Here is a 14,322-nt window from a genome sequence, read left to right on the forward strand (position 1 = left end):
GTTGCATCTATATTGAAATGGGGCTGATAATCCGTGATACTGTGAGTCACAACAGCTGCTAATGACGCACGATAGCTGGCATCCCGTGATTGCGCAACAATATCGACTGCCCTATCCGAAATTATGGAAGATTCTCCTATCCCAGCAATCGAGATTTGCGATTTGCTAGGACTCAAATTTAGTTGACTAGCTAAGCGAGAGGTTATGAAGCTTAGCTGCGAGGCAGAATCTAAAATTGCTCGGCAAGGCATAAATGCTCCACTTCTATTTCTCACGTATATAATAGCATTCGGAAGCAACACGTAGTCATTTGGCATAATATTTGAGGCTTTGGGTAGAGGGCTTGCTAAGTGATGATCAGGATGAGATGATGCTTTCGAACATGATACTAATGCTGATGCTGACGTAGATGGCAATGGCTGAGAGCTCGAGGATGGATCGATGGATTGATGAGAGATTGATGGAGATGCAAATGAGATGGATGGTGCGGATGGGTCATGGTTCATGTGTAACAATGAATGATGCTACATGCGACAATATCTGCAAGGAGTCGACTTGCATTGCTGCAAACTATGCCCCTTGCCCAAACAATTTAAGCAAAGGTGCAACTTCTTTGCTTCTCTATTCCGAAGATTCGGACTCAAATTCAAAAATCGAGGGCATTTTGGCAAATAATGATCTCTTGCATCGCAACATATCTGATGACTTGAGGTAGTGGCAGAAGCAATAAGTGCACTTGGATTACATGTGCGCAAGTTTTTTCCCACCTGCTGGCCTGGTGTTTGAGTTACCCAGGCTTGATCCAAGTTTTCCATCATCCTGCATCTCTTCTCCAAAAACGACTCCATAGCATCCCAGGTAGGCAGCTCTGTGATCGATAAATCCTCTTCCCATTTTTCACGCGTCCTATGATCCAGCTTTCGAGTGACGATGTGTATTAGAAGCCCATCCAAAATCTGTTGCGTAGTGGCCAGGGTTCGAATTGCTCGTAAACGTGAATTCATGCAATCACTGAGCTCCCGCAGACCCTTTGACGATCCCTTCTCGACACCCTTTGAACCAAATATTGCCTGTACGTGTGCCTGAAAATGTAAAACATTATTATCGAATCGATTCATCAGCAAATTCATAGCCTTATGATAGTTTGCATGTGAGGGTTCGAGCGAGCGTATGGTCTCCAAAGCCACGCCGCCTATACTCGACCGCAAGTATTGTAACTTTTCAATATCCGTTAGCTCATCATCATTCCCGATGACCGTAGTGAACGTCGCTAGAAAATCCGGCCACTCCGAATAGGATCCATGAAACCGAGCAATTTCCAGATTTGGCAACCGAGGCTTCCTCGATCTAAAAGAAAGTTCCGGATTGTTAGTCATGTCAATAGATGTTGAATTGGCAGCGATTGAAGCCGGCAATTGCGACTTGCGATGAGCAGCTAAACCTCGGCTTAGTTTCGCCTTTACATCCATGGAAACTCCGGAAAATTCCATCCGATGGTCGCTCGAAATCTCCGTAAAATCCAGTCGCTCCAACGATGTCTGCGCAGCATCAAATGCCTGGTTTAAGGAGTTGATCCAATCCATTCGCGCGAGTAAATCAGCTTCATCAAACTGATTAACCGAATCAGCCTTTAAATAAAATTTCATCGAGTTCATTTGCCGCAAAATAGATTGGGCTTTGGCTCGGTAGAAGTCAACGTCACTTGGGGATTCATTTTGCGCCCGAACCGAATTTTCCGTATCAGACATTATTTTATTCGATCACGAGAAAAAAAAATAAAATAAATTTAAAATGTCTGACCGCGTCAGAGGCACGAAACACCCTATGCTTTCTACCGCGAAAATGTAGAGGTTACAAGCGTCGCCGAAATGCAACGGAACCTTAAACTTGTTGTTGTTGTTTTTGCCGGTAAATTGCCTGCTTAGCAACAGCGAATATATGCGAACGAATGTATGTATGTATGGCGGTGGCTATATGTACATATATATATATGCACTATGCGCTAATAAAAAACGATTCAATTCGATTCACTTTTATGTCAAATTATTTGCACAACACAGTTTTGATTTTTCACAGCGCGAAATGTACAAAAAATCAAACGGCCGGCTGCGCACTGTTTGTATGTATGTTTGTGTGTTTGTGACCGAATGCCCGCAAACGACAGCAAACAAGCGTTTTGTTTAAACGATATTAAACAATTACGAAACCGAAATGCAGACTCCGATAAATATCACGTCGGGGTCACCAAAATGTTTATGGGGAAGACAACGAATTTGCCACCCTTTAGTTTATAATAAAAAACGCACGATAGGTAATTTAATATAAGCCGTGTTTAATGTTTGTGTTCTTTACTCGGAGCTGCAGACTGTGTGTATGTATAAGCTTGGCTTCAGAATATATACATGTGGGATGACAAATGTAGTTTTGTAGTTTACCGCGACACCATAGCTACTCTGTCCAAATGAATTTTTCCTGTGGAAATTATTTGGAAAAACAAATCAGCGCCAAGCAAAAGGTCAATTCGTTGCGATTGATTAAAATAAGGATCAGCGAGCGAAATGTTCTGCGGAATTCTTCATGATGTTGCATCTATATTGAAATGGGGCTGATAATCCGTGATACTGTGAGTCACAACAGCTGCTAATGACGCACGATAGCTGGCATCCCGTGATTGCGCAACAATATCGACTGCCCTATCCGAAATTATGGAAGATTCTCCTATCCCAGCAATCGAGATTTGCGATTTGCTAGGACTCAAATTTAGTTGACTAGCTAAGCGAGAGGTTATGAAGCTTAGCTGCGAGGCAGAATCTAAAATTGCTCGGCAAGGCATAAATGCTCCACTTCTATTTCTCACGTATATAATAGCATTCGGAAGCAACACGTAGTCATTTGGCATAATATTTGAGGCTTTGGGTAGAGGGCTTGCTAAGTGATGATCAGGATGAGATGATGCTTTCGAACATGATACTAATGCTGATGCTGACGTAGATGGCAATGGCTGAGAGCTCGAGGATGGATCGATGGATTGATGAGAGATTGATGGAGATGCAAATGAGATGGATGGTGCGGATGGGTCATGGTTCATGTGTAACAATGAATGATGCTACATGCGACAATATCTGCAAGGAGTCGACTTGCATTGCTGCAAACTATGCCCCTTGCGCAAACAATTTAAGCAAAGGTGCAACTTCTTTGCTTCTCTATTCCGAAGATTCGGACTCAAATTCAAAAATCGAGGGCATTTTGGCAAATAATGATCTCTTGCATCGCAACATATCTGATGACTTGAGGTAGTGGCAGAAGCAATAAGTGCACTTGGATTACATGTGCGCAAGTTTTTTCCCACCTGCTGGCCTGGTGTTTGAGTTACCCAGGCTTGATCCAAGTTTTCCATCATCCTGCATCTCTTCTCCAAAAACGACTCCATAGCATCCCAGGTAGGCAGCTCTGTGATCGATAAATCCTCTTCCCATTTTTCACGCGTCCTATGATCCAGCTTTCGAGTGACGATGTGTATTAGAAGCCCATCCAAAATCTGTTGCGTAGTGGCCAGGGTTCGAATTGCTCGTAAACGTGAATTCATGCAATCACTGAGCTCCCGCAGACCCTTTGACGATCCCTTCTCGACACCCTTTGAACCAAATATTGCCTGTACGTGTGCCTGAAAATGTAAAACATTATTATCGAATCGATTCATCAGCAAATTCATAGCCTTATGATAGTTTGCATGTGAGGGTTCGAGCGAGCGTATGGTCTCCAAAGCCACGCCGCCTAAACTCGACCGCAAGTATTGTAACTTTTCAATATCCGTTAGCTCATCATCATTCCCGATGACCGTAGTGAACGTCGCTAGAAAATCCGGCCACTCCGAATAGGATCCATGAAACCGAGCAATTTCCAGATTTGGCAACCGAGGCTTCCTCGATCTAAAAGAAAGTTCCGGATTGTTAGTCATGTCAATAGATGTTGAATTGGCAGCGATTGAAGCCGGCAATTGCGACTTGCGATGAGCAGCTAAGCCTCGGCTTAGTTTCGCCTTTACATCCATGGAAACTCCGGAAAATTCCATCCGATGGTCGCTCGAAATCTCCGTAAAATCCAGTCGCTCCAACGATGTCTGCGCAGCATCAAATGCCTGGTTTAAGGAGTTGATCCAATCCATTCGCGCGAGTAAATCAGCTTCATCAAACTGATTAACCGAATCAGCCTTTAAATAAAATTTCATCGAGTTCATTTGCCGCAAAATAGATTGGGCTTTGGCTCGGTAGAAGTCAACGTCACTTGGGGCTTCATTTTGCGCCCGAACCGAATTTTCCGTATCAGACATTATTTTATTCGATCACGAGAAAAAAAAATAAAATAAATTTAAAATGTCTGACCGCGTCAGAGGCACGAAACACCCTATGCTTTCTACCGCGAAAATGTAGAGGTTACAAGCGTCGCCGAAATGCAACGGAACCTTAAACTTGTTGTTGTTGTTTTTGCCGGTAAATTGCCTGCTTAGCAACAGCGAATATATGCGAACGAATGTATGTATGTATGGCGGTGGCTATATGTACATATATATATATGCACTATGCGCTAATAAAAAACGATTCAATTCGATTCACTTTTATGTCAAATTATTTGCACAACACAGTTTTGATTTTTCACAGCGCGAAATGTACAAAAAATCAAACGGCCGGCTGCGCACTGTTTGTATGTATGTTTGTGTGTTTGTGACCGAATGCCCGCAAACGACAGCAAACAAGCGTTTTGTTTAAACGATATTAAACAATTACGAAACCGAAATGCAGACTCCGATAAATATCACGTCGGGGTCACCAAAATGTTTATGGGGAAGACAACGAATTTGCCACCCTTTAGTTTATAATAAAAAACGCACGATAGGTAATTTAATATAAGCCGTGTTTAATGTTTGTGTTCTTTACTCGGAGCTGCAGACTGTGTGTATGTATAAGCTTGGCTTCAGAATATATACATGTGGGATGACAAATGTAGTTTTGTAGTTTACCGCGACAGCTTAGGCGAGATAAGGAAAGAGTGGAAAGAGAAAACATAAGAGCGCTGCAGGTGCAGCGGCACACCTATGCGCGCGTGACTAGGTGCCGGCGGTCTGCTCCGAACAGACTGTATTGAATATGTATGTAAATGTAAATAAATGCTAGCGGGAACACAGTTAACGAAGAGGAATTGAGAACTATTGGAATTAAATTCTCACTGTGGCTATTGCATTTATTTATTTATTTAAACACACACTTTTGGATTTTGGCACAAATGTAGAAAATGAATACCGAATTATTTTGGATTTTTGGAAGGTATTATGCTGCCGTAGTGTCGGATTAATTGGACTTGGATTTAGACAATAATCATACAGAGATGTTAAGACGAATTGAGTTTCGCAAAACCTAACTGTATGACCGGCAGCAATAATGTAATGGACTTATATGGTGCGGTGTTAAAGCCACCGGAACTGCTGGTGGATGAAATCCGGCTCGAAGGACCAAATGTTGGAGGGGGGCGGCTTTAAGCTGAAATGCACTCGATAAATAATAACACGTAGACTTTACGGGGTTTTGCGCGACGTGCGTCGGATGTCTTTATTAAATCGTAGGTAAATCGGTACTGAATACAAAGTCGAAACTAAAGCTAGGGAGAGCGGATTAGAAGCTCTAGGGACTGGAAGTCCGGAGGAAGAGGGAGAGAAAAGGAGAGCGTACGGGATCACACTGGCTCCCGAAATTAAACGCCTTTCTGGCGTGAAAAGAGTGTATTATTAAAAGTATTAATAAAAGTAATAAAAGTTATTAGCATTTGTGGCGTATTTTATAGTTCAATTATTTATGACCAGATTTTGAAGGTTTCCAGTATCAAGTGGTCTCTTGGAAATTACTAAACATTTGGATTTATTCGGATTGATGCTTAATCCATTGCATGTTGCCCAGTCATTTAATTTCATGAGCATATTATTGTTCTTACTAATACAAACATTTAACTGATTACCAGGACTACTAACATAAATTTGAACATCGTCCGCATACATATGGACTTCACAGTCAGACAGAACACTAGGTAAATCATTAACATACAAAGAGAATAACAAAGTTAAATTTGAACATCGTCCGCATACATATGGACTTCACAGTCAGACAGAACACTAGGTAAATCATTAACATACAAAGAGAATAACAAAGGGCCAAGTACTGATCCCTGTGGTGAGCAATCTACAGCTAGACATGCGAGTGCCAGGGACAACTGCCTGTGACCTTCCACTAAGGTATGACTCAATAAATCGAGCTGCAGTATCCGAGAAATTAAAGAGATTTTTTAACTTAGAGCAGAGAATAGAGTGGTTCACCGAGACAAATGGTTTACTATGGTCCTATAGAGTTAAAAACGTCACGCAATTATTGTCCAGTTGCTTCCGAATATCTTCAACAATGTTCGTTATTGCGCTAATACAGCTTCTTATTTTCCTGAACCCAGATTGTTTGTGCGCCAGCAGGGAGTTATCTTCAAGTTATCTCAACATCTGCTGCGCCATTAAATTTTCAAGCACCTTAGCAAGAAAGTGAAGTATTGAAATGGGTCTGTATTCCTTATTTGGTTTTTGAACTGGAATAATCTTTGCCTTTTTCCAAGTTATGGGCATAGTCGAAGTAGTAATTGCATGTATGTTATGTGTGGAAGAAGTATAATAATTTTTAAGAATTTGGAACTGACATTATCCAAACCTTTAGCATTCGGTTTTACTTTGAGGATTCCATTTAAGGGGGTCTTCTCATTGGGCAACTTTTTTTTAGATTTTTTTTTGCATTTATTTATAGCTTGGTGTGTTGTGTATATGTCCCCAAAAGGATTTTTAGAAATTCGAAATACTTTAGAAGATACAGTCTTTTTTGTGAAGCAAGGTCTTCGCAAAATGAGCTTTTTTCAAACTTCAAACGCGTTTATCTCGAAACCACGATTTTCGAACTGGCGGCCATGATATCTCCAGTTCAACTGAACCGATTTTCATGAAACAAAGTGGAATCGACGCAGAATTGTCACCATTCTTGGGTGACGGAACAGATTAAAAAAAATTTTTTTTTTCTATTTTTGTTCTATTTTTTTTTTACACTAAACTACAAAAAAAAAAAAATCCCGAAATTGAAATTTTTTTTGAATGGCCGCTATTTTGTTTAAAAAAATTTAAAAAAAAATCTGTTCCGTCAATCAAAAATTATATCTATTCTGATTATAACCCCATTTTTTTTCATTTCGGACGCTTTGGAGACCCTGAATCGTGGCCGCCACGACGACACCTTTTTTTATCACCACCAAGTTTGAAGTCTCATTACTCTTTGAACAACCCTCGTATCGAAGCAAAAATAATTATTTTATTTACTTTGAACAATTTTTAATACAATAAATAAAAAAAGTTTTCAATTTTTCTTTGCGTTTTCAAATAAGAATTTTTTTAAAAAGGCTCAAAAAAACGGGTTTTGAATGAGAAGACCCCCTTAAAACATCACATTGATCGACGCACATAAAGCTAAAACTATTATCACAGCAAGATATATTGTTTAGGTACTGGTAATGAGTTGCTTCAGGTACATCGATTTGCGAAAACGATTGACATAGATTCTCTACATCAATATGGTTATTGCTTGTTTGCCTGAAAGATTCCCAATTTTTTGAGTTCATTCCAGGTCTTTTTTGACGAAGTGACATTCTCAAATTTATGGCTACCTTTGGCAGCCTTTATAAGTTTTGTAACTCTGCACCTTAATTTTTTATACAAAGTACAAAAATGGTCAGTCTTATACCGCTTCCATTTCCTGTACGCGATATCTCGTTGATGTATCAGTTCTTTTATATCATTATTAACCAAAGGTTTTGCCTTGGTTTAATAACTTTTATTTTGACAGGTACACATTTGTTAAACATATTTATTACTTTTGTATTTAAGACATTTAATTGAGACTCAACACTTGAACATTGATAAATAGGAGACCAGTTATACATACTATATTCGCTCTGGATATCCAAAGCGTTAATGCCTTTATAGTCCCTAAAGCTGAACGAGTTAACATTATGGGTCAAAGTTACGTCATAAGTCAAGAATATAAGGTCATGTTTCGAGAAAACTGGTGCTGGGACCTGGTCATACAATAGAATTAAACTAGGGTCATTTAAAAAGAACAAGTCAAGAAGGGTATCAGTGGAGTCCGTGAAGTGAGTAGGCATTTATTAATTGACAGCATAAAGGCCCAAAGCCTCAAAGCTATCTATTAGGTGGTTATTATTAAGGACGTTACTGTTAAAGTCACCTGCAAGAATAATGTCAGTGTAGGCAGTAGATATCTCACGGATAGTGGCTATCAAAGGTGCGTATTCAATCGTTCGGTTAGGTCGGTAAATGCCACCGATAAGGGATTTTATTTTCTTTGACATACTATTTACCTCCAAAAATATATATTCGATGGGTCTATCGTTTGGCTGTTTACACTTGACCTCACAGTTAAGACTGCTGCTGACATTTATGGCCACTTCACCAGCGTTCCCAATACGGTCAGAACGAAAGACATTATAACCATCACAATTAATCAATAAATCAGACTGCATAAACCACGTTTCAGATACACATATCACATCTACGTTAGACTTCACGAACAAATACCTAAACTCATCAATTTTTCTTAAGAGACTCTGTGCATTCATTTGAACCACTTTTAAGCCCTGTTTATGATTACTTAAGACTCTTAAAATGCTACCGATCATGAAACCACCTACATTACCCCACATAGTTTGGGACATGCCATTTATGAGGCACAAACTCAGTGTTACAAAAGACATTAAACATTAAACAATAACTTATTTACTGATACAATTTAAAGAAAAACCTAACAATTAAATAAACATTAAGAGTGCGAACATAATTAAGAGCGAAAGCTCTCCGATTGTGCAGGTCCATCTTCCAAGGCTAGAGTGGGGAGTTGTGAAGAGCGGGAGGAAGAGAGAGGAGGTTCTTTATCGCACATCAAGTTAAGCTCTTCTATGCGCTCTATGCATTGCGCATTCTCGCTCCCATAACAGCGAACATGAACAAGGCCACGTCTTTTAAGATGATGTAATTTTCTCTTAAAAGCTGCTCATTTACATAGATCAGAGCATTAGAGTCGATACCCACGTGTTTTAAGCTCAGTTGCATTTTATTTTCCCGTCGGTACGCTGCAATTATTTTCAGTAGCCCAATCTTTTCTCGCAAGTTATCCAACTTAACAATAATGACCGGGTCGACATTTGTTCTTTGTATTTTACGGGCCCGGAACATGTCCCGAACCCGCGGTGGTGGGGTTAAGTGTAGTGAAAAACACAGAGTGTGAAATAGTGTTCAGGTTTTCACCCTCAACGTATGGGATTCCATGTATGCGAAGGTCAAGCGCATTGCTAGCCGCATGGTGAGCAGCCAGTTTAACCTCAACACCTCCCACTCTTTCTTTTACCACCCGCATGTCAGCGACTTCCTGGCTGAGACGGTCAACAAGAATACTCAGCTGTTTCCGCTGCGAGCGTAGATCCACTACTTCTCGCTCAAGGCGAGATACACGCTCTCCAGTTTGCTTCACCTCACCCGCAATGGAATCCAGTCTGTCCGAGAGAATACTTAGTATGCGTTTCTCCGTTTCACTTACAAAGGCAGTTATCTCATCCGTCTGCTCCTGGAAGCGCACCTTAAGCAGATCCACAATCTGAGACGAGGGGGCATCGGAAAGGCGGTCATTTGCGGTTCCAGCGTTGCTGCGAAGGCGTTTGGATGCAGTGGACGTAGACATCTTCTCAGTTTCTTTTGTTTTGTTGTTGAGTGTAGTGATTTTGGTGTGTTGGTGTATCGGTTTCGGTGTATTTGTTTTGTGGCGAATTAATCAGTGCATATGTACGAATATATGTGTAACAAAGCTAACTTTTCACAATTTGTAATTAATATCTTGATTCACTTTTACAGATTGATTTAACTGCAATTACCATAGGATACTGAACACGCAGGTACTTAACCCTCTAGTGCCCAAGACCGCCTCTAGACGGGCAATGTTTTTTCTAATTCAGGAAAGTCCAAAAATTAAGTTCGTTGCGTTTGGAATACATACTAGAGCTAGCGCAAGCTGCTGTATTCATTTGAAGTTGAAAATTTGTGCAAATCGGACAAAATAATTATTTTGTAGGAAATACAACATGTAAATATTTTTTTTTTAAGTTCGAAAAAAATTAGAACAAAAAATTGTACTGTGTTGCTGACAGTCTTAATGACATTTATAATAAACATTTAAACAAAAAAAATTTTTTACCTAATTTTTTGTTGGTCTATCTTCCCAGAACTGCCTTCATGCGGTCCAAGGTTTTAGTCGTATAAAACTCGATCCGAGCAAAAGTAAAATTTTTTCCAAAACAAACATTCACTTTTGATACATACTGAATCCAAAAATAATTAAAAAAAAAAAAAAAAATTGGGCACTAGAAGGTTAAAGTGTTTATAAATGAAACCAAGTAATTTATATTAATTGGTTTGTTGTAATAGGTAAAAACAACTGCGGAGCGAAACAAAGCACAACCGATCGATTCTTCTTCAACTCCTATATTAAAAAAGAAATAAAGATTTGGTTTAAATTAATTGTAGTTGCTGATGAATCTATGGGCTGTCATATTGTGCTGGGCAAAGATTTCATGGAAGCTTGCTGTTCACGCCAGAAAGGCGCTCAATTTCGGGAGGCAGTGTGATCCCGAACGCTCTCCTTTTCTCTCCCTCTTCCTTCGGACTTCCAGTCCTAGAGCTTCCAATCCGCTCTCCCTAGCATAAGTTTCCTTTGTATATTTAGTACCAATTCACTTCAGATTCAATAAAGACATCCGACGCACGTCGCGTAAAAACCCGAAAGTTCTACGTGTTCTTATTTCGAGTGCATTTCAGAGTTAGAGCCGCCCCCCTCCAACACCGATTAATCGGACGTCTCAAATAAATCTCCTCACTAACAAGAAACACATCTCTAGCACAAAAATGTAAACAATATAAAAATGACGACTTTTCGTGGAATGGAAATGGTGGCATTGATGGAGTCGCCACGACTCTCCCGCCCAAACTGTGGTGACTCCGGTGTGTCTAGGGACACCACCCATCTACGGCGGACCGGAGTCTAATCCAGGCGGCTTGACGGCCGGCCCATCTCCCCAGGTAAATACTTTTACTCAACGTTCATCTTGGTTGCTTTAATTCATTATAAATTTCGGGTACTTATTGCTAACATTGGCAGGCATGATTGAGTTCCAATGGGACTCATTCCCGGCGACACGTTACCCTAGCCCGGGATGCGCTCGCGCCAAAACTGCGGCAGCGGAGAAGAAGCGGCGGTCCGCTAGAGAAAATAGCCAGAAGCTGGCTCTTAGGATTCCCTTTTTATTCCTGCCTATTATCCCTGCTGGAGCTCCAAAAGAAATAATGGGGACGGGTAAGTATGCTTTCAGTTAAATCCAATTTCTTCTAAGCCGTTTCTTTAATTTTGCAGAACTCGTGTTGCACAAATCCCTGACGCAAGTTAGGAGACGCGGAGAACAAGCGCATTGAAAACATACGAGTAAGTTAAATAATTAATCCAAACAAAAACAACATTTTGTAACGGAACTGCTTTTTGCCAGGGCAATGCCGGGCTAACTCAGAGTGGCCCAGGGCGGGTTCGACCCGATGCCCGCAGTCCGCACAATCGAATACCGACAAAATATCGGACGTCTCGACTAACACTATCGCTGACAAAACTCACATCACTACGTTAAAAATGTAAACAAAGATTTGGACGACAAATTGGACGAATTGGTGGCTTAGATGTGAACGCCACGACGCACCCTCCCCTCCAGTGATGCCTCCTTGTCATCTCGGGGCATCACCCATTCTCCGGCGGACCGGAGTCTATTCCAGGCGGTCTGGCGACCGACTCATCTCCCCCAGGTAATACCACTTATTTACGATTCATTTCGCTTTAATACATTATAATATTTCGATTCCAGGTATGCTTATATAAACATGGCAGAGTACGTGTTTGTAACACAGGTAACACCTCACTTGCTCCCGGCGAGAGCGTGGCCTCAGCCAGGGATGCGCTCGCGCCAAGGCTGCCAAGCAATTGTTTCCAGACCCTTGTGTTGCACAAATCCCGGACCCAGGGACTACGACAACGCAGAGGACAAATTACGGCGATACGTGAGTTTACAAAAAAAATACATCAAACACTAACAACTATTAACAAAGTTTTATGCACAATATCTCATATTTCCGGCTGCGGAGAATCAATGGCTATTGATAAGAGGCATGCACAACCCAGGAGAAGAGACTACGGCCAGGATTGGCGGCGAAAATATATGCCTCCGACCACTTAGGTTAGGGCCGGCCGATTTTGATCGGAACGGACTCACCGCTGTCCTCCAGTTTCCGTTGGGTTTGCCGGGCTCCCGGTATCGCCTGATGGTGGCTTGTGCCGGCGGCCGCTGCTGCGCAGGTGCGCTGGGACCTGGTGTCGCGCGGTGGTCTCGGGAAGTGAGGTCTCGCCCAGACAAAATCCACCTAACGCTCGGAGACCCGAATGCACCAACACCAAGGAACACAGAAAAAAAACCCGTGGCCCGTGCTATTCGTCACGGCCACGCTGTAAGGAAAAACATATATTCTTTTTAATAATCACTATAGATTTTTTTTTCTTCGCGCCACTTCACTCACGTTTTCTTTTTTTTTTCCTTTTTTAAATCACTAGAGCCCCAACGTTAACGCGCCGGCTGACGTCCCGCTAATCTATTCCTCTTCCTGTCTCCTGCCTCCCTATATATGCTCCGTTGCCCGAGTTCCAATTTTCGGCTTACCGTAATCTTGGGGCGCTCAGTGCAACGGCCTAGTGCAAAGGGTAAAAACCCTTTCTCTTAATTTTGATCTTCCCGGTTCGCTCACCAGTCCCTGCCTCCCCCTGTGCCTACCGACCCTACCTCTATCGATATATCGATAGCCCTCCAGCCCATTCCGATTGAAAATGCAACACCACCCAAGGATTTGGAGAGATGCTACTGGATCACGGCGGCTCGACAGGATCATTGGGAGCATTTGGATATTGTTTCCGTGCAGTTCCGTCAGGTGCCCAACGCGGGGCCCACGCCTTAGGGGAAGTATCAGATGTCTTTAGGTTCCTTTCCGTCCTTGTATACTTTGTGTTCCTCTTTGTTCCCCTCCAGGTCAGATGCGGATGTCCTTTGCGTGATAGATGCCCAAACTTCGGCCCTGCAGATCCTCCAGCTCGTACGCATTATTGCCTACGGCCTTCACCACTCTGGCCTTTAGGAACTTTTTTGCGAACTTCGCATTAAATTGCTTCCCAAAGTCGCTGAGGACAAAGTTCCGGCGATACACTTCTTGCCCCGGCTTTGCGGTGAAGACTCTGGCCCTCTGGTCGTATCGCTGGCGACTGTGGTCATATGCGGTCTCCAGACTCTTGCGCACCTTCTCCTGTACCACCCGGAGTTTGTCAGCCGTCGGCATTCCGGCCATTTCATGGTCACACATCGACTGCAGCTTCCTTGCCAGTCTGTAGCTGGACCCATGCAGGAACATGTGATGCCCGAACACAGTAAAGAACGGCGCCTCGCCTGTTGCTGAATGGACTGCATTCCTGATGGCCACCTCAATCTCCGGAAGGTACGCATCCCACTCCCGATGGTCACTCTCCAGGAACCCTCGAATCGCTTCCAGGACACTCCGGTTGACCCGTTTCGCTGCGTTGCTCTGGGGGGAGTAAATCGGGGTCTTCAGATGACGGATCCCGAAGCTCTCCATCGCCTCCTCAAAGATCTTCGAGGTGAACTGCCGCCCGTTGTCAGAGTGCCCCACCTCCGGCACTCCAAACTTGTAGAATACCTCCGTAATGAGGAAATCTACTACGTTTGAAGCGGTTGCATCTCTCATCGCCTTGAGGAACGTGTATTTGGAGAAATGGTCCACCACTATGAAGATCCAGGCGTGTCCCTTCTTCGACCTCGGATATTTGCCAAGGAAGTCGACGTACAGCTTCTGGAAAGGCCGCTCCGTCTGAACCCGCTCTCCGATCCCCACCATCATCCGGTGGTTCGGGGCCTTCGACTCCTTGCAAATCTGACATCTTCGGACGAACTCGCGGATCTGCGTCACCATCCCAGGCCAGTAGAACTGCCTCCGCAGGATTTCCAGAGTCTTCCCCATTCCGCCGTGAGCTGCCTTTGGATCCGTATGGGCTCTCTCAACTATGCTGTGGGTCAGACTCTGTGGTACCCAAA

At 42.6% G+C, this 14,322-nt stretch overlaps 1 protein-coding gene and 1 long non-coding RNA gene across 2 annotated transcripts; one reads left to right on the forward strand and one right to left on the reverse strand.

Annotated features, from left to right (window-relative positions):
- Positions 1-1,242: 1,242 nt before the first annotated feature.
- On the reverse strand, positions 1,243-4,330 carry LOC138928665 (uncharacterized). Its single transcript, XM_070286103.1, has 3 exons — positions 3,374-4,330; positions 1,464-1,628; positions 1,243-1,347 (listed from the first exon to the last, which is right to left on the reverse strand). The coding sequence occupies exons 1-3, from the start codon at positions 4,328-4,330 to the stop codon at positions 1,243-1,245; spliced, it is 1,227 nt and encodes a 408-aa protein (XP_070142204.1).
- A 6,721-nt stretch (positions 4,331-11,051) lies between these two features.
- Positions 11,052-11,613, forward strand: LOC138927917 (uncharacterized). Its single transcript, XR_011444376.1, has 3 exons — positions 11,052-11,212; positions 11,292-11,486; positions 11,544-11,613. It is a non-coding gene; the product is annotated as an uncharacterized lncRNA (long non-coding RNA).
- The last annotated feature ends 2,709 nt before the right edge of the window (positions 11,614-14,322 follow it).

Source organism: Drosophila kikkawai, chromosome 2L, assembly GCF_030179895.1.
Source record: "Drosophila kikkawai strain 14028-0561.14 chromosome 2L, DkikHiC1v2, whole genome shotgun sequence".
Classification (NCBI taxonomy): domain Eukaryota; kingdom Metazoa; phylum Arthropoda; class Insecta; order Diptera; family Drosophilidae; genus Drosophila; species Drosophila kikkawai.